Genomic DNA, 21416 nt, shown 5'->3' on the forward strand with positions numbered 1-21416 from the left:
TTATTTAACAGAAGCACGGTCAGAAAATACAGTATTTAAAGAGATCAATATCACACAAAAGCATGGTCAGAGAAATACAGTTTTCAAACAGCTTAATGTTCACAAATCCATAAAATTAAAGTTACTAAGGAGTCATCAGTGATCAACTGACACATTGATAAACTACAGTCTGAGTCTTTGCTCCTTCTGTATTCCTCCAACATTACTACTACGTGCTTGATGCACCATGTGTGGTCAAGAGCTCATGATGAAGTACACAGGGGATGATACAGGAGGAGCATGAAGCTTTTCATATGAAGATGTGTAGTAAAGCTGCATTGTTTCCCAAAAACAAGTGAGGCTTGTAGTCATGCCTGCAGCCAGTGCGGCAACATTTAAAAGGGCAGCCTGAGAAAACAAGAAAGGCTGCTGTCAATAGAAGTACACTACATTTGACTAATTTGTTTTCACATTTCAGGTCTCAGAAACTTGAAAGGTATTTGCACGTTAGCATACTTTTGTGTACCGTTTACAGATATTTTAAAAGAAAAAAAAATATTCATTTATTTATTCACCATTTTGCTTACAGCATTTTACTATGTATCTTGTGTATTAGACTTGCTTACACTGATCTATTATGAACAGTAGCTCTGCACACAGCTGTAAGTGGAAGAAAAAAATAAGAATACAAAAACTTCAAGGCTTAGGAATTCAAAGACTTTATTTTGACAAAGACTTGTATTTTCAAAGACCAAAATTAATTCTTCTTGTGGTAACACCATCATTTCCACAAAGTTCTTCCAGTTGGGAAAAGAAAAACAGGCATCATGACTAATACAGCAACATTTTCACAGGACTATGGTCTGCTTGAATATTTCTACTGCTATTTCTACTGCTTCTCAGCTCATCTCTATTTCAGAAGCAGAAAACCAACCAGCTTTCATTGCTTCCAACAGAGCTCTGAATAGCTGTGTGAAAAGGAATGACATCACCTTGCCTCTTCTGTTGCTTAAAAACTCTTACCTAGAAAGGCTTCAGCCACAGCAGCTTTAAGAAGCTGCTGACTATAAAATAAGGTTGGAATAGTGCATCAAGCAGAGCAACATTATAAAAAGTCTTAAGTCCTGAGGAGGGAAGAGGGAAACACAGCATCACTCTGCACCTTAACAGTAAAGAAGTTCCAAGTGAGGGGCAGGGAAACTACTGCTTCTCCAGTACCACAAGAACAGGATATTCACATTTACACAGAAATTTCACCCTGCAGGTACACAGCTCAGCCCTCCACACCTCAGTGAGTGAAGCTCCACTCACCAGGTCACGTAGTGGGTGACAGCACCTTGTATACATGACCTGCACAGTCATGTAACAGACACACAGCTCTGAAAAAAGGTACCACTGCAGGAAAGACATGGGAATCTGGCCCTGGACACAGCTGGGAAAGGCACAGCACTAAGCAGCAGCTTCTCTAAGTGAAGTGGAATATCCAGAGCTACATTACAACCCCAGTGTCTCCAGGCCTAGAAACACCTCCCACAGACACTGCTCATGCTGCAGGGGAAGAACGAGCAAGAAAGTCTCAACCAAACACACGAGGCTCCTTGGCACATATGAAACTGTTCAACTGACCTTCAGTAATGGCCTTAAATGTAAACAGCATTGCTCCTCTCCTCATCACAGTTAAAAGTAATTGTAAAAACCTCTCTCCATTCACTTAATTGGGTCATTACCCTGATCCAGCTGAAGGCACACTGTAAGTCAAACAGCACATTAACAGCTTTTGAGAAACTGCAAGATGCTAACATTACCCACTACGATTTTTAAACTGCTCCAGACAGAACATGGTGACTCAGGAAATGCACACACCTCCAGTGCAGGGACAGGAACTGAGCAGCATGAAAGTTACCTGCTGCAGAGGAATGAACCAATGCTCTGGGGCTGATGCAATTTGCAAGCATAGCTCTCTGAGCCCTGGTGTAGCAACATTCAAGTTTCGTAACATCACAACACTAGAACTACTAAGCCATTTAAGTACAGATACAGTGCACAAATCAGAACCCAGATAGACATCCACTGCACTTCATCTAATGCCATCACTGTCCAAAAGCACTGCAGGGTATCACAAGTTTGGAGCTTGCTCAAGTCCTGAGGAGCAATGGAAGCCTGGCATCATGGAGGGCAGGCACAGCTGAGGAGCTCTGCAAATGTTAGAACAAAGCGGCAAATGAAACAGGCCTGGAAAAAGAAGAAAGAAAAAGAAGAAAGGATGCCAAATCTGTAGGACAGACTTATTTAGCAATTCCCCAGTCACTAGCTATATTAGTGCTATTTATTTTCAACTGAAAAGACTGCTTTAAAAAGACCAATTTAAACTTTGTGGAGGAAGATAATTGTCTTCTGTGGAAGAAAAAGTATAGTTCATAAAAAGAAAGCTGACTCATATTTTCACATTAAGTGGTTATCAAATTATGGCACCAGTAAACATACTGCTGCTTTAGTTATAAGGGTGACAGGGGGACAGCTTCTCATGTCAGCAGAAAAATTCATTGAACCACACAGCAAATTAGGTAATTCCCCATGAATTTTATTTCTGGAAAGAAAGAAATCTTAGTCCTGCTGAAGGTATCTCACAGAGTGGACAGAATTTTTGCCTGACTTCCCAACCAATTCAAATAATTAGGATTTTTATTTTTTTTTAAAAGAAAACAAACAGAAAAGCATAACTCAAACTTCATTGATGTCTGAACTTAAACAGGGAAGCACAAATGAAACTATGCCCTGAAAAACTCAGTGCCATTATAAGGAAGAATACTGTTACAATATTGGAAAAGATCCTTTCTTAAAATACCTCAGCATTTACTCAAGCTACCTTTCTTTTACTTTCTTCATCAGGTGGCAGCATTTCTAAGTTTATTTTTGTCATATAATGCTTTGTCTCTTTCTGAGAGGCTGCAGTGGAGTTGTTTTTTCTTACTTTTATATTAATTCTTCCTTCTCTGGCATACCTTAAATTCAGTTACAATAACCACACTGACCACTTTATGAGATCAAACAGAGGCCTCTTATACTGCAGTTGTGCTAACCATGCAAGATGTCAGGTTTTAAATATGATGGGTTTTATCCTACATACTGATCCACCACATCTACTAATGTAAGGAAAAACCATTCAGTTGGTATTCAGAGGTATTCCAAAGGACATACATTTGTAGGCTGCTACAAATGTCTGCTTTAAGAACAAGTTTCTGTCTTCAGCGTTTAAAAGTCTACTGGCTGAACAAGTGCTCATGTTATGCACAGACCAGAATTTTTTATTGGTGTTCACTCTACGTTTCCAAGCTTAAGACAATTTACACTGTATTAGAATTTTAAAAAAACCAAAAAAAACCAAAAAAAAAAAAAAAAACCACAAACCAAAAAAAACCCAAAAAAAAGTATGCTAAGGATAATGAAAGGAAAAAAAATATACAAGCAGGGGTATGATAAAACAGCTTCTCAAGAAGATGTAATAGCCTAAAATATTCCAGGCCTGGAAGAGGTAACAGCTATGAGACACACAGGAAACCATGAATGTCATGGAGAGGATGAACAGAGAACAATAATTTGCCATTTCTCGTAACACAGACATTGAAAAGCATCAAATAAAAAAAAAAGGCAACAAGAGTTAGTACAGAGTTAGTTAACAAAAAGGAAGTATTATTGTCACACAAAAGTTCTGGAACTTAGCCACAGGCTGCCGTGGCCACCTAAGTATTCAGAAAGTATTTAAATACATTTAAATTTATGCTTAATACCTGAGTAACACATATTGCAGTGTGGACATCAGTGACTACTGACCACTGAGTTAAAGGGGTGGGTTGGGGAGTCCCTGAACCCTCAGCCACTGGAAACTGAAAATTCAGCTCTGCTCTGTCCTTGTATTTTTTCCCTACACTTCTCTACCTGGCCAAAGGGGTGGGACATGGGCTAACCAACCCACACACCTTTGGCCCAGAACTACCACTTTTAATACCCATCTCAAACTAAGGAAATTAAAACTTACTCCCAATTTGCATCTCATAATTCCAGGCTGGAATGCAGAAGCAGGGGGGCCAAATGCTCAACAATCCCAGAGTAGTCTGGTAGATATTTAGGTAATTCTGTTTTATTACCTCTTAAAAATGTGACAAGGAAAAAATGGCAGATGCAAGGGTTCCCCAATCACCATAACCCCCCTTCCTGCCTGTATGGATTGTTTACGACCTGATTTGATTAGCATCACTATGACTTGTCCTGCTCAAGATTGAGGCAACAGGAAAACTGCAATAAAGCTCAAGTATGCTTCCTCAAGGATTTCAGAAAGCCTAATGAATGTAGCCTAGTGCCTACACTTCAACCAACTTTAGACATATTTATGTCAAAAAAAGTATGACAAGTGGGGCTAAAGCATAACTGAGATCCATCTGTGGTAACTACAAGCCACAACACCCTATCAGATTTGTATTGCTTCTGCCATCCATTTCTTTCCTGTATTTTGTGTCTCAAAGCTCTGTTTCACTTGTACTGCAATAAAAGAAAATAAAGAACAAATATAGCTAAAGTAGCTTTTCTAGACTTCAACAAGAGTTAGTATTTCGCTTCTTGAATTGTTTTATATGAGTATTTTGCTATGTTTTGATCTTCAAAACCCACTCAATTCTGAGATTTAGGGCTGCACTGTGCAAAGCCATCCCGGGTCAAGTTCCACCTTTCCCAGTGTTCCAATGAAATCTAGAGGGTGCGAATCTGAGCCAAATCATCCTTTACAGACATGACAGAACTTCCCACCACTGTACTTTGCCCTTTGAGTGACATGATCAGCATTAGTAAGCAGCATCAAGTTACAAGTTTTCTTTTATGTAAATAGAAAGTATGGTGCAATAAAGTGCAGAAATCATTTAAATACAAGACCGGCTTTCCAGAATACAATTAAGACAGCTAACAAATACTTCTTAAAAATCATGCTGGCATTAATTTCAAAGCAAAGAAAAAAAAACCCACTACAACACTATTCATGCTCATGGCACCTTAAACTTTCAAGTAAAACTTATCTTTAAGGACTTGACTTACAGGAATAAAGTGAAACTCGACTGCAAAATGTTCTCAGCTGAAAAGAAGAGGAACACAGACATATAGATGATAATACTTGTTCAAACAGCTCATAATGGCAGGTAGTTAAGAAAAAAGGCAAACTGAGTCTGGAATTCACAGGCAGATACACACCACTGGGGATGGGTAAACATTACTACCTTGCAATACAAACTCACTGGAAACTCCACACACAGCCACACCTTAGAAAAATAAACTTCATCTGGAGCAGGTGTGAAAGAGGACGATTGAGGTGATCAAGAAACTAAAGAGCCTCTCATTCTACTACTGGGGGAATAGAAAAAGCCTTACTTGCTAAAAAAAGAAAAAAAAAAAGCATTATTGTTATTATTGAAGGCTGAGGTGGATGGGGTTCTGACCAACATAGTCTAGTGAAAGGTGTCCCCTGCCCACGACAGAGGTGTTGGAATGAGACTCTTTAAAGCTCCTTCCAACCAAAACCATTCTATGATTCTATGTAAAAATAAAAATGGAAGGAAGGACATCAATGAAAGTGGATGATCAAAGATCTCCTCAATCTAACGGACAATAAAATTACATGGATAAAACAGTGTAAAATACCATGAATTAACCTTTGACGGGAACTTGGAAAGGCTTTACACATTTGAGAAGAGATTTTAGTCAGGCCTTTCAACTGGGAGAAGAGACAAAATGTCATTTCAGATGTAAACAATTTACTCATAATGTCTTATTACCAGATTTATAATTTAATATTACATTTCATTTCCTTTGGTTAAAGCTTGTTTATGCCACTTTTACTCTACTATTTCTATCTCATGCTATTGATATCTTGAACACCAGCTACAGCAAAAACACTGCAGAAACTACATTATCCTCCTAACACTTTCAGATAGGAAAAAGTCTTTAATATAGAGCTCATCAGTTGATAGTTTTAATACTGCATCTTTGAGGAAAAACTGGTCTGGGCTGCTCTATCAGTTTTTTAATGTCTATTTTACATATAAATTTAAAAACCAGAGTGTCTTTTGATAGAGTTCATATGCCATGGTGCAGATTTCCAAACCAAAATCAGTTTTTTTTGAGCATGCCTTGTATATCTTCATATTGTGCAAATAAGAAATCCCTTACAAGTACCAGCCAGAAAGATTCCGCAGAAGAAGAATAAAGGCCCCAAAGAGCACCTAAGCTGTTCCTCAGGACCGGGGGGTTTGCAGAGACAAATGGCTGCTCTCACAGCAGCACCACAATGAACTGCGTGTGTCTCTCCAGCTCCTTGTAACCTGCCTGTCTCCATAGTTACTTGCTGCTGCCACACAAACACAGAGCTGGGGAGGACTGAGATAGCAACCAGCTCTTTTGAAGCATTTTCAAAACAAAGCAGCTTCTTTCTTCTTCCATTTCCACAGCAGAAAATAGCTTGCTTTGATTTAATTTTCTTTTTTCATGAAGAGTATATTAAAGAAAAGCAGAGCTAATTAAATACTTTTTTTGCATCGTATTCTGAATTCTTTGACTCTTTGAATAGTTGAATGAAAAGAGTCCTATATGGTGTGCAATACTTTGGAATTCTGCTAATCTAAAATGTAGGAAGGTATAGTCCCTGCTGGACACCTAAAGACAACCACCAAAGCTTCTGAATAGGTGAGACAGCCTTAATTGCAGTCTATAGGCTCCTGTGCCCCAGGTTAATTTCTAGAATTACATCAAAACACTGAACTCAGTACCCTACAGCTGTGATTACAAGGTGGAAAGGGCACAAAGAGCTCTGCCTCTTGCTGCCAAGCACAACTGACCACAGGAAGCTTAGGTTTTACATATTCACTTCTGACTCTCACTGCAACCTCAGTATCTCTCTCATTAGAAACTACATCAGTGATCAGAACCTGTGGTACACAGGGGATCAGTCTTATTCTCTCTCAGCCATTATATTCTTCAGGAAACACGTTTTTCTGTCTGCTGATCCCAGGTGACACTCTGACTAAGCATCCCAAGTTAAGGTGACGTATTATTACTGAACACTACACAGATCAAGTCTGTACACAACAGCATTTACATGAAAAGGTATTTCTAATCCATCCAGAACAGTAATACTTAGGTGGGGCACATTAAGAGTTTTAGTTATTTTTGTGCTAAGCAAGACCAAGCAGTTCCACCCTTCTGCTGGAACCACAGTAAGCATTGCTCATTCAAGAAATCCTTGCGAACAAACAAGGGAAGGAAAACAATTGTTTCAGTCCCACGCTGCCAAATTTCCAGGAGGTGTCAGCCATGTTACGCAATCCAAGTTCTCAAACAAGGTACATTTTGAAGCATTCTTCCTTCAAAAGCTGCTCTTTGACTGGAATGTGTTGATCTACATCAGTGTACTTAAATGGTCTTTTACACAAAATGAGGACACGCGACCCTAAAGACATACACCACTGAGGGCAGATGAACCTTGCAAAGAAGCACATGCAAGGGTTTAGAGCCACAGTCCCCATATACAGTGTCCTCTTCCTACCCCTCTCACCCTGCACAATTGCTCCCGGTTCCTTTGGCATGCGCAGCCAAATACCAAGAACACAGAAAGCACTTCTCAGGCTGAACTGAGTTTCACAGGTAAGCACAACCCCACCAAGCACAGGTTCTCAGGACATCATTTCATTTCAAGTAACAGTCCACGGTGTTTCTAGATGAAAGGAATGGTCAGGCACAAGCAAACTTCAAACCACAGATGGACTGCTTTTTTGGTTTGTTGTTTTGGTGTGATTTTCTAAAGGTTGAAAATCTGAAAGAGTTTTGCATTCTATGCTGATATTCCTTAAATCTCCTAAAGACTGTGTTTTCACTTCTGTGTAGTTTGCAAAAGTGATTTTCAGTCTTGTGTAGTTAGTGTGTTTTCTGTGTAGTTCATAAAAAACTTCATGCTACACAAAATACTTTTTCTTGTCTACAAACACAGGCTTCTGCAGTCATTTTATTCATGGAAAACAGAAATAAGGTAACAGAAAACCACTTGACCTCTGATTTTATTTCAGGGGGCTTTTTACTTATTATTAGTTTTGTTCCTTGTGGAGGTTGCCCCTCTGTACATGAGTTACCTGCCTGTATGACCCGGAAAATGAAAAACTGAAAGTAACACTAGGAACTCACAAAAATATTCCACCCAGCTGGGTATACACCCAGGCAAATACAGCCTAGGAGATGAGGAAGAACCATGAGTAGTTTATCCTCCTTCTAGCATTTCAATTACAAGCTACTCTAACTGTCATGCACTCACATTTCAAACTTTTCTTCCTATGAAACTTCAAAAAAAAAAAAAATTATGTTCTCAAGCCAGTGACTTCCTGAGTCAGAACCTTACATGCTGCTGTGAGGGATATTCAGACATTCAGCTCACCCTGCTTGCAAAGTGGCTGGCTTCCTTTATGTGTGAAGGTGGCTACAGAGGAAATCTCTAGGCTCTAAGCTAGGCTGCTTCTCTCCTGGCATAATAATGAGAATTTAAGAAACATTTTCCCTCTTGCTTTCTCAGACATGCCACAGAGGGGAGAGGGGGAAAGGGGAAGGGGAAAGGGACAGGACGGGAGGAGACGGGAAAGGGAAAGGGAAAGGGAAAGGGAAAGGGAAAGGGAAAGGGAAAGGGAAAGGGAAAGGGAAAGGGAAAGAAGGGAAAGGGAAAGGGAAAGGGAAAGGGAAAGGGAAAGGGAAAGGGAAAGGGAAAGGGAAAGGGAAAGGGAAAGGGAAAGGGAAAGGGAAAGGGAAAGGGAAAGGGAAAGGGAAAGGGAAAGGGAAAGGGAAAGGGAAAGGGAAAGGGAAAGGGAAAGGGAAAGGGAAAGGGAAAGGGAAAGGGAAAGGGAAAGGGAAAGGGAGTGACATGCCAGTAAAGATGTGTTTTGGTGATTGTATCAACCTGCCTTAGATACAGATTCTGTAGTTGTGTTCCCAGGGATAAGCTCACATATGCTCTCAATCCTCTCTTTGGTCAAATACCACATTTTCTTCCTTGGCTTACGTGTTTTCTGGCAAAAATTGACCACTGATCCTGACTAATAACTAATATCATGCTTTTATTTTGTTTAAACTGTATTTCTTCAAAGTTACTGATTTATGCAAAAGTTCTTTGGGAAGAATAAAGCCGCTGGCATTCTCCAAAAAATCCAAAGAAGCTAAACTGAGAAGAATGGAATGTAAATTTTCATCCTTTTTGAAGTCTACCTTGTTTAGCTGTTCAGTATTTAAATTAAACTACTTAATTCTAACAGGAACATGCTTAGTTTAATTCTGATTAATTTCTTTATACATTTAAACAAATATTTTATAGGTATTCTTAAAATGTATTTTTAGCACATAAAGCCTGTCAAGTAATTTCCAATATAGTTCCCATGTATGTATGAAAGTACTATGGAAAAATTACTCACAGCTCCTCCATTCAGTTTGCTCAAGTGTTGTTTTATACAAGTCAGATGCCACCAGTTCCTTTCAAGAAACTATATTTCACTTTCTTATTATGGAATGTCAACCTTTACATAATTACTATTTTATAATACCTATAAAATCCAGCAATTATAGCAATTATAGCAATTTAATTCTGATTAATTTCTTTATACATTTAAACAAATATTTTATAGGTATTCTTAAAATGTATTTTTAGCACATAAAGCCTGTCAAGTAATTTCCAATATAGTTCCCATGTATGTATGAAAGTACTATGGAAAAATTACTCACAGCTCCTCCATTCAGTTTGCTCAAGTGTTGTTTTATACAAGTCAGATGCCACCAGTTCCTTTCAAGAAACTATATTTCACTTTCTTATTATGGAATGTCAACCTTTACATAATTACTATTTTATAATACCTATAAAATCCAGCAATTATAGCAGTGTGGTATACACAAGGGTCAAAGGATTCTTTTCTAGATGAACAAGATGTGATATTGACATGTAACTGACACCAATGACTTTCTGAGCACTCACAGCTCTAACAGAAGGATGAAATTAAGATACTTTCTCATTTCACTTCCGTGAAATTTCATTTCACTTTGGGGGATGGGACGTGTGAATTGCTTTTGTAAAGTTCCACGCTTTTCCAAATAAAAGAGTATGAAACACATTGTTGATTCTGGCACTCCAAACACTATTAACACAAGTTTCTACCCAGAATTTGTATCTTTTATGCACCTTAAGACTCTGATCCAAAGCTAAGAAAGGTCATCCTAAACCTCCCTAGCAAATATAAACCAAAGTCCCTTGAAATGCATATAAATGCTTCATCTGCTGTTGTACTGAGATTTCCAGCTGGTCAATTCCTTAAGTAGAGAAGAACAACTTTTGAAAAAGAACAGAACAAGTACTCTGGAAAACAGGCTTTCCTTGAATATTATACTGTGGGAAGGCATTCCCAACACTGACTCCATCTGCAAGTCACTATAAAGGGCTCCCATTCTTGATAGCTAAAGCAATCACAAGTCTAGTTCTGAAAAGATCCAGAAACCTTTTCTAATCCTGCCAAAAGACAAACTGCCAAAACACTAATCTAAAATTCTTTAGATATCAGTGGTCACAGTCACTATAGCAAGTCATTTGGCACAGCAAGAGCAGAACATCAAAGTATCCTGTGCTGAGCCTTCCCATCTATACTGTATGCAGCTCAGGAATTTTGTTTCAGACTGTATCTAGCCTGATTTCCTGGATGAAACATGCTTTGAAGCTGTTAGGTGAGTCAAACACAGTGATTGATTCTTATGCAGTCATTGGATCCAAAAAGCCATTTGGTGCACACCTGGAATGGAGGTTCTGGTTAGTTTCTTCCAGAAGAAACCCAGCTCATGGAGAGTAAAATCCTCATGCAGTAGGTGGGGGCATTGTCTTCGAAACTGTGCCACTGCTTTGAACCAAAACCCTAACAGAGAGGCAGACAGGTACCTACTACTGTCTTGATCCTTTAGGCCTTTTATCTACTCATAAACCTCCCTCCTTAGACTTCTTTTCTGGACTAAGTTTGTAGCTCTCAGTCCTAACCAATATTTTTCCAATTATTGCTTTTTCCTGACAAACTTTTTACAGTAATTTTTTTTTTTTTCTAAAATTCGTGTTCAAATAATACTCAAGTGAATCACTCAAATGAAAAAAGTCATTTTCATGCAGTATTTCCATTACTCTCAGATAACACCTCCTTCTTTATAACAGATATTGCACTCATCAAGTTCAACATCCACTAGAAAGTGAACTTTTGTCTTACAGGGGAAGGTGTTATTGCTTATCTGGTCATTATATTAAAATGCTCCACCTCCTTCAGCAGCTATGTTCATGATGATTACATGTAAACTACATGGTACTGCACCATTAGATGATGGTACATGAAGAGATATTCTTGAAACATTAATTTCTGTCTTAGGTGTCCACTTTTCTCAAAAGCAGTTTCTGAAGTAGCTTAAAATTACATGGACATGAAGTCATTACTTCATCCACTACCAAGTGCATATGCACATAGAAACCTTGTTGTTTTGTGAACTCAGGTGAAGTATGGTCCTGGTGTTTCTCTAGCTGAGTTTCTGGTTGTTGCATGCTACCCTTGTCCCACATTCAAACCCTACATGAAAGAGTTTGAGGTGTCCAGAGCACACCACGCTTGGAAGGAATGCCTGGCACAGCAGAGTCCTGCTCTTTCTGTGGAGACAACAGGACATGGGGATCAGGAAGCTTATCCTTAGCCACCGGCAGCAAAAGCTGCAGCCGAGTGCTAATGGGCTGAAGAGATCCATTAATGGCAGTCTCTGCGTTTCAGTTTAGTGTGGCACTACTTCAAAGAAGTTTCCTGAAAGAAATACAAAGGCTTTTTTACTTCTAGAAATTCTCTAGTTAATAACTTTTTTTGCTGACAGCTATGACTTTAGTTACCTGTTTTTAAAAGCTGAAAAGGTTGTCTTTGAGGTTCTCCAGAAGTCTCAGGTATCCTATGCCTGTTGCCCGTGAATGCTTTTGCCAGTGGCAAGCCCTACCAGGCTTGTGTGATTGATGAGACTTTCATCAAACATATTAAGAAGTAACGCTTCAGTCCAGGGTCCTGGGACTGGCGAGTCCTCAAAACACAAGGCGTTCCTATCATCCCAGCATGACTCAACTTGCTGTCCAAAAAACAGATCCAGCAGCCTTTGATCTTCAAAGATGACAGGGAACAGCCTTTGAGGCAGCCAAATGCGTCTTTCTGCATTACCAGATTGCTACAGAGACAGGCAGATGGGTGGAGCAGCCTCCGCGCTCCTACCATAGAAGCAGCCCAGCTCTGTGTTAAATTAGAGCAGCACTGAGCAGTACATATGGCAAGTGGGAGAAGAGATCCCAAATTCAGCTGTGCAGCTGCTAGGTGGGACCACCCCATTCATACACACATCCAAGAGACACTTGTTTAGCTACAGTGAAGTCAGAAAGCCAGTCACAGAAATGACACACCTGGACAGTGAATAACCTGCTTCAAAGGGACCTTGCATTACGTACCTAGCTATCCTACATTTGGAAGTATTTTAGCACATCTGTGTGAACCTTTTGTCCTCAGGTGTCAACTATAACAAGAAATCAGATGCACAAACAATGGAAATTTTATTACTAGAACTGAAAGTAAAAATCTCTTACCTCTCCAAATGCACCTCTTCCAATCACTTTTATAATTTCAAAGTCATCTCGATGGAGCTGCATTTCCTTTACCAATTTTGTAAATGGTTTCGCTGTTTAACAAAAAAAAAAAAGAGAAAATTCAATTATAAAAAGAAACATCACAAGCCAACCCACAAACTGGAGGTCAAAAGTACTCATTGCATACCCAGAGCAATACCAGATTTTCAACTATTAAAACTACAGAGGGGGAAAAAAAGCTAATTACACTGTTTAATTAACAATTAAAATTTTTTTAGAAGTTCAATCACATGAATGGTTCTGTCTTGCTGCTAGTAAGAATATAGAGCAAAGTGGTCTTTCAGAAGGATTTTCTCTCTTTCTTTAGTGTTTTGTGAATCAGTGAAGGACCATGTGAAAGGGAGAGCTCATCTATTACTGGCAAACCCTATGGACAATCTGTCCTACCCTGCAGGCACTAGATTAATTCTCTTCATAAGCAGAATGCAACTTTACTTTTTACTATTTCAGCTAGTACCAGCAAAGGCTTTAACAACCCAAACTGAAGAGATAGCTGTCTCTACTCAACAGCAGTGAAACAATTTCCCACAAGATCTGTGGCTAATTTAAGGTTTTTGCTTTGAACTATCTTTTCTGCTAAGCAACATTCACTAGATCTCAATTAGACCAACTACTGAAGGACTGTAGCCTAAAAAGATGTTCAGTGATTAACTAACTTACACTTACTTATTTGTGTGGTGGTCACAGACATTTCTCAAAATATTTGGTGGATAAATTCTACTATGCCTGCATATCCGTCAGTTTTCTCCTCTCCACATCCCATTCAGAATACTTTATTTATTTCTGGCATATCATAGCATGTGGATCACTATTTAGATAGAACATTTGTTACAAGTCACTACTCTAAAGTAGATAAGGAAAATAAGGAAAAAAATGGCTCAAGTGCAAGCAAACTGAGTTTGCACAAGCACGACAGCAGTTTACTCTTCTAACTAAGCACGAAAAGATTGCTTCTCTTCACCTCATCACAAACACTCTTAGACTAAAAAGACCAAAGTTTTCCAACACATGTATTTTTTCCTACTGCAACTGAATAAAACATCACAGAACTGCTACTTGTTATTCAGCTCAGACTCCTGTTTTACCTCACCTTACATTATGATTAAGCTAATAAGTTATAAGCCAAACAGAATTCCTACAAGAGGGGGTCACTGCCTTGATGGTGTATTTCAGATGCTAACATAAACAAATCAAACATTAAAACTACACAGAGATACAGAAGTCTGGAGACTGAAAATTGCATTATGAAGTCTAACCAAGAATGCCTGAAAACCTCTCAGCAAAAAACCGTTAACTGCTCAAATAATGAAGAAACAGCTGTACTGAAGAACAGCCATGCTGCTTCTTTGTATTTAGGAGGGTGTTACTTCTGCCAGAAGTAACATCCCTTTCACTCAGAGTTTCTTGTCTACCCAAAGTATGAAATTTAAAGAATGAGACACTGCTAGATCTTCTGCTAGACCCCCTCTTTCAGCTTGGCAGGGATGCCAATCACACTTTCCTTCACCACAAGGTCACTGAGACTATCACCTCAAACCCAAAATAATTTCCACTGAACTTCCCCAGCATCTCCACCTCAAACCAGTTAGAGACCCATACCAGTCCAATCAGACATCTGTACAAGTAATACACCCCAGCTGTCAGCAGTGGTATTATCAACTGTTTTGCAAGGTTCTCTCACCTCCTTCCCATCAAATGAACACAGATGGAGGAAACACAAATGCAGACAAGAAATAAACATGAAAGTTTCCCTATTAAGTATGGGTTTGCTACTACAGAATGCTGGTCATTGAACTAATTTTGCAGAACAACAGCTTCTGTTACTAGAATTCAACGGGACATGAAATCTAGTGTTTTATTTATGGAGGACACTAACCCAATAATAACTTTTGTTTTAAATAAATAGCAAATTTTAGCAATAATTCTGCTAAGTAAACAGAATAGCTAAATCAGAGAATCACAGAATGATTTGGGTTGGAAGGGGCCTTTAAGATCATCTAGTTCCAATCCCTCTGCCCTGAGTAAGCACATCTTCCACCAGACCAGGCTGCTCAGTCCATCCAACCTGGCCTTGAACACTCCCAGAGATGGAGCATCCACAACTTCTCCGGACAATAAAATAATTGATTTAAGTAAAAAAAAGCCCTGTTGTTGTAAATTGATCACAACCAACTTGCAAACCTAATAAAGTTCAAGGTGTCTTGTACACTCAGAAAAAACCCCTTTATATCTTACATTTCTGCTGACTGGCGACAAAATATTTTATTATTTCATCTACAAATTTCCCCACTTGGAAGTGCATCAAACTTCACACCACTAAAACTGGAATTCAGTTTAGAAATGCATAAAGTACTGTGAGAGCAAGTAGATTTGATTAGTTTTGTATTTTAATATTAGTAAGTATGATGTATCAAGCAGAGCACATACTTAAGTTTCAATAAACAGAAGAAATAGAGTCTGCAAGGAAGGGTGTTATTGCCATCTTTCTAGAAATAGTATCCTTGAAGAAGGAAGACGAGCAGCCCTCATTTTCTTGACTACCATTTCTGGTAAAATCTGCAAGAGTCCTAGGTTGGTCCTGCTTTTTCCACCTCAGTTGGTCAACTGAAGTACTAGTTAGTAAAATCAACTGGTTTAACATATGTAAATGAAAAGAAATATTCACTCTAGAGGGAAGTTACTATTTTTACAAGCCATTTGTGCACTTAACTAATGTTTCCTTTTAGTATTTAGCAGGTGTTGGTGTTCAGAAACAATGCAGCTTCAGTGGTCTCGGTCTTAGAAAGCACCGAACATGAACATTTGAATGTACGGAAAAATTTTAAACTTGGCAGGACTTCCCCTGAACTGGAAAAATTCTTTCTCAAAGCATCTAAGATTCCTTAAAAGTAAATATAACTTGAAAATAAAACTGAGTGTCAACAGATGCTCATGATCACAGAGACTACAACAGCAGATACAGACAGATCAGAGCTCAGAAGAGGCAACAGACCAGTAATTTATTTAAACTGATATATACTTTATTGGTATTTTGAACCCTGTTTACACCAGGATGTGACCTGCTGCATTTAAGTACTGGATTCCATAATTTATCTTAGTAAGTTAAATAAAATTTATTTCCATTTTGGATTCCTGCAGCTGTCCCAGAAGGCTGCTGTTCCTCAACTGCAAATATGCAGTTGAGGAACAGCATCAGTACCATGCACAGAACTGGCAAAATTGAGTGATGAGAAACTTGCAGCAAAAAGCATCAGAGACAGACTGTGCCCACTGTGCTTGCCAGAACAGTGCCAAGTGATTTATCACTACCTAACTGGTAAAAAGAGATACAGCTTCTCCCTTTACAGATCACTGTTTGATAAACAGGGAACTCAAACCAAATTCAGCTCCATATACTCAAATGAATAATTACTTTTGATCCTAATATTGAAGGCAGAACTTACGATCTGGAGTTGATTTAATCCTTAATGAAAGTATTTCATCCTGGCAAACAGAAGCATTAGCTGTACTGGGGGTTTTGTTGGCAGTGATTACTGAATTTTGTTATATATACACACTGTTGTCAGGGTAACATTAGCTCCAAGTAATTGCAAGAGTTTGTTTATTCATGACTGTGAGGATGTAATAAGAATTTGGGATAGACATTCTATGTGCAGTATCTTTGTATGCACCACTGCCTTTTCTCTCAAGCTGATTTTGCATTATTGTATTTATTTTTGTTTGGAAGAAGGGTGTTTTCTATAACACCAGGCAAAGAAAAAAAACCAAACCCAAACAACTAATTTTCAGAAGCCAAGTTATGTATGCTCTCAAGAAAATAATACAAAACAGTAACAGTTGATGTTTTGATTCGTAATGAGAAGTGAAATGCCAGCATTTATTTCCTCATTGAAAACCAGGGTACATATGAAAGACATTATTCTCCACACACAAATTCTATTCTGATCATATTCTCCTCTTCCACTGATAGATGGGATTAGGATATTTTGTTTACACAAAAAGAAAACATCAATTTTGCTAATTTTAAAACATAATTTAAATGTTTTACTCACAGGTAAATAGGTTTGTGATTTAGGTTTGAAAGCTGGTGCATCTACACTGCAGTCAATCTGTATTATGCCACCTAATAGAAAATATTGGAAGGCAGTTTCAGAATGACTGAAAGCTGCAGGAAATGCCAGTGGAGATGATCTGACACAGCAGACTGGGCACTCTGCACTGCTACCCCAGGAATGGGTGCATGATGGCCTCATGTCACATTTCCTCTCATTTCTAAAAGCAGGTCAGGGAAGAACAGAACTGCTGTCAACATCACCCTCAAAAAATAAGAGGTCAACTCTTCCCACCTACAATGTGGTAAAAATTAAAAGTGTCAAGGTAATCACTTAGCTGAGGCTGCCAAATGTTCAAGAACACTTGATGTTTTGTATCATTGGCAGCTCCAAGTCCTAAATAAATGTGACAACTGCAAGAAAGTAATGCACAGACTCACAGTTCAGGTTGAAAGGGACTAGCTTGCCTCTAATCCAATCTCCTCCTCAAATCACAGTCAATATTGATTTCAGACCAGGCTATTCATGGTTCTGCCTGGTCAGTTTTCAAAAACTTGCAAGGATGGAGACTCCATGGTTTCTGTGGACAACCTATTCATATAACAGACTGCCTACACCAGATAGTTTCACAGTTTGGAACTGATCCTGTAAGTGATTTGGGGTTTAAGTCATTATATAACATGGTAACCATATTCACGTGGATCTGCCCTGAAGGTATGTCCAAACTATCTGGTCAGACAGAAATTCATCTGCCACCATGCTCCCTTTATCTCCTCATCCCCTCTACAAAACATTGTGGTAGGAAACTATGTGAATTGCAAAATATTAATGTCAGGGAAAAACAAAATGACACAGATAACTGTCTGTGGAGCCATACTCCCACCAGACAGATACAGTATTTTATTTAAAACGTTTTCTTTGGAGGAAGAACATGAAAGAGCAGCAAATTTTACCATCTCCCTCAGCCATCCCTCTTAACTTACATTCTAGAAATCAAGTAACTTGTGTGCCCTTTGTGCACCCTTTTCAAAGAAACAGCGCTCCTATGATATTGCTACTAAAACAGCAGGCTGGCAGGTTTAACAAGTTAGTGCTTGTATACATGTCTTGGGAGATACCCACACCCAGGTAGCCCCAACCTGCTTACTGAGGTGATAAATACCTGCTACAGCCCACACTTGAGTTTTAAAGAAGTACAATCCTCTCGTATCAGATTGTGAAATTTCCCCTGTATTTTGGAAATGCAAAGTTTTTTAGTTCGTCCATCCTATGCTGACTCCACTTTTAATTTTTCCAAATATAGATCCTTGCTTCCCTTTTCCTGTGCTGGCCTGTTTCCTCTCACTGTCTACCTTTGTGAATGCTTTTTTTCAGTCTTGTTTCCTAAGGAAGTAAGGTATGTGTGATCACACTGTTGGGCAATCTGAGGCCATTCCTCTCACCTAGTACCTTTTGATCCCAAAATAAAGACCCTTCATAACCCCTTTACCAAATTTCACTGAAGTTGTCCAAAGATACCAAGTTGCTACAAGTTTTATTTAAAAAATGGTAGTGAATAGGAGACATCCACAGTATCACCTCCACTAAGGGAAAGGTGACAGCAGAAACAGAGCAGTCACCCAAAGCTTAGCCAGCAGCCAGCACACACCCAGGTGCAAAGCAGACATACCTCACTATCCACAGTGACGCAGGGACAGTGGGACAATACTGCACAGGAGAGGGAAGAAAGGGAGTGTGCAGCAGAAAAGAGAAAGTCACGCAGTGGGAAGGGCAGGTGGTTATTCCACTGAGCCTAGTAAAGCTGATAAATACAAATTTACAGGAAGACAAATTTCATCAAAGTTCTGCTGTTTACAAGTCAAAGGTAACACATTCTGTGTTCTCTGACACATTTTTTGCTGGGCCTTTGACGTCTGCCATGCCCTCCCTCCTGATTTTGTGACATACATACACACACTTCACTTAGTCTGTGTCTTGCCCAATGATCCAGTCCTTCATCACTCATCAACATTCATTGGACCAATGCAGTGGTGCAAGACTCTTGGCTATCACTACAATGACACAAACTCCACTGGCTTTAAAACCAGAGAAGCACAACCTCTTACAGTGTCTGCAGACCTTGCAGAACAGCCTGTTGCCACAACACTGCTTCACACGCTGTCGGAGCCCTCTTTATTCCCCAGACAAGGCTAGCCAGTTTTACAGTGGCTGGTACTGCTCTCTATAACTGAATTGCTGTATATTATTTAATAAATATCACTGTATTTTTATTTAAAAGTATTACTGTATGCCAGTAAAAACAGGCATACACTAACACAATAGCAAGAAAGTCTGAGTCTTCTTGAGGCTGATTTTTCAAGACAGAAAGTGGTAACTGATTATTAAGTTAAATATCAAATTGTTAGTCTTTGGTATACAAATGCTTAAAAAGCCTTTAAGCTTTCTGAAGAACTATTGCACAAAGGTATCCACTTGCAGCCAGTTATGGATTTTGATTCATTTAATGGAAGTTTTCTGACATACATAAAAGAGCATCTGAGCACCTTCAATCAGATACCATGCCGACACTTAACAGAAACATGAATTTGGATAACATTTGGATTCAATAACTACATGTAAAACCAGTCAAAGGTCTAAAAAGATAAAAACATCATTAATTTTCAGGATAAACCAAGACTGGGTTTTTTTTATTTCTGCATTTTGCTCCTTAACTGGCTTTATCAGTTACAGAAGAACTGATTCTAGCATTTGGAATTTGTAGATTAGTCTGCAATAACTGCATGAAAAATTTATCACCAAGCTAAAGACTAATGGCATTGGGAAATGCTTTTGAGAAAAATACCAACTAGTAGCTCTGATGTTGATCCTGTTAGTGTTGCTAAATTTGCCAGCAGAAGAGCAAGGCATTTACCTTGAAACACCATTATGTTCACTGTTATTCTTTTTGTGTGGCAAGCCCCAGAAGCAAGTGCCACACAGAAGGACTCAATCAGCAGCAATATGCCAGCTCGCTGATGAATGTTACCACAAACACTTCATAGCTGGCTATCTGCCTGCCCGGCCCATTCACTGCTTTCCATGCTTACAATGAAAGGACATCCAAGATAATACCCCAGGATTGTACAGACAAGTACTGAAGAACACACAGATGGTTTCCAGTAGTCCAAGTGACAAAACACATTGCCAGTTTACCTCCTGCCAATGCCACCAAGCGTCTCTGAGCTAAACAGGGCTTCTAGCAGGTGAGAGGAAGTAAAGGCTGGCTCACACATCTGAAGAAATGCACCAAATTACTATTTCCTGCACTCATATATATGCAAGACCTTTCTTTACCAAAGGAAAAATAATGGGTAAAATAAAAAACACATGCCAATCAGACCATGGTGTGTGCTAGTACTACAAAGGATGCAAGTTCAAGGAGAGGGGGCTTACATCGGTTTCAGAGGGTGAAGCTCATTGCCTAATTTCTCATTTTATTCATGTTATTCTCACTGAATGATCCAAATTTAGGGAATTACACCTTGATTTCTAGAACAAATTCAGGCAGGGTTTGTCTTATTTATTTATTTATTAATATTGAAGTTGATCTTGGAAGATGGAACTGTTAGTACTAACACTGAAGAGCAACGTGACTGTGAGTAGCATTGACTTAGGGAAAGCCAGAAGTGACTTACTGTGTACACAAACCTGGTGAAGCTTCACAAAATATATTTCAGAATACTGCTGCCAGGACACAGACTTTTTTAAGCCAGAAGAAAGACTGAACAAGAAAACCTGCACTTTTATAAGTACTCATAAGGGCATTTCAGAAAATACTCAGCAGTTTCAGATTAAGTTCTAGCCCAACTCTCATGGGAGAATGAAGAAAGCTCCTAGAGAAAGCAGTGCTCCTGACTGCACTTGGTAGTCCAGTTTTTCACACCCCTTTCCAACTTGCCATGTTTGTTTGGGAGAATAAAAGCTGCCATGCTTCTCTAACCTTTTCCCTGAGATTCCCAGCTCTTTCATCAGACTACGTAGCAGCCATGGATTCCCCAGTGATCCATCAGCCTCTTCAGCCTTAGAACTGTCACTGACTAAAATAATTGGAGCAGAAGTTCAACAATGTCTGCAAGCTGGCACTTCCTGCAGACACCGAAACAAATGGATCTTGCTTCTATTCAAATTTTGCAAGGTTTCCAAAGATGGTACTTTCCTTCCTCTTAAGTCTTGCTAACAAAACACAAAGAAATTCTATACACTATTCCACAGTAAAGTTACTTTTCTGCTCTTATATAACAGTTGATATCCAATGCCTTTGTAAGCTTCATCTTCAGTCCTTTTATTTTCCCCAAGATGATAGTACCCAGCCTGGAAAACACAGGTATATCAAGCCATATATAGATTTTCCTGGGGACTGTCTGACATCCCAGACACTTGAGACAACTGAATAGGGAGCTACATGACCACTTCAACCCAGGAAATTAATTCTACTCCTGAATGAGTTCCTCCTTGTTCCTTCTCACCAAGCTCCAGTTTATGTTTGGATCATGATCAGCCTTCATGTGGTATGTCAAACAAGGAACATTTCCAGGCAAAAGCTAACTTGTCTATCCCATTGCACCCCCTCACCCAATGTGACTCCCATACAGCTA

The 21416-nt window shown here is 39.1% G+C and overlaps 1 protein-coding gene across 11 annotated transcripts in view; it reads right to left on the reverse strand.

The window, feature by feature from the left end:
• Positions 1-21416, reverse strand: part of CDC42BPB (CDC42 binding protein kinase beta) — a 91360-nt gene that overhangs the window by 50131 nt on the left and 19813 nt on the right. For 10 of the 11 annotated variants that reach the window (XR_009276957.1, XM_058832902.1, XM_058832892.1 and 7 more), the window contains exon 2: positions 12671-12762. Coding sequence is in view for 9 of the 11 variants with exons in the window: in XM_058832902.1 (XP_058688885.1) it covers positions 12671-12762 (92 nt within the window). In the remaining 2 variants the exon portion in view is untranslated. Of the gene's footprint in view, positions 1-1605; positions 1625-12670; positions 12763-21416 lie in introns of those variants that run through there. The other variant, XM_058832911.1, reaches the window with a different exon arrangement.

This window comes from Poecile atricapillus, chromosome 1 (assembly GCF_030490865.1).
Source record: "Poecile atricapillus isolate bPoeAtr1 chromosome 1, bPoeAtr1.hap1, whole genome shotgun sequence".
Classification (NCBI taxonomy): Eukaryota; Metazoa; Chordata; class Aves; order Passeriformes; family Paridae; genus Poecile; species Poecile atricapillus.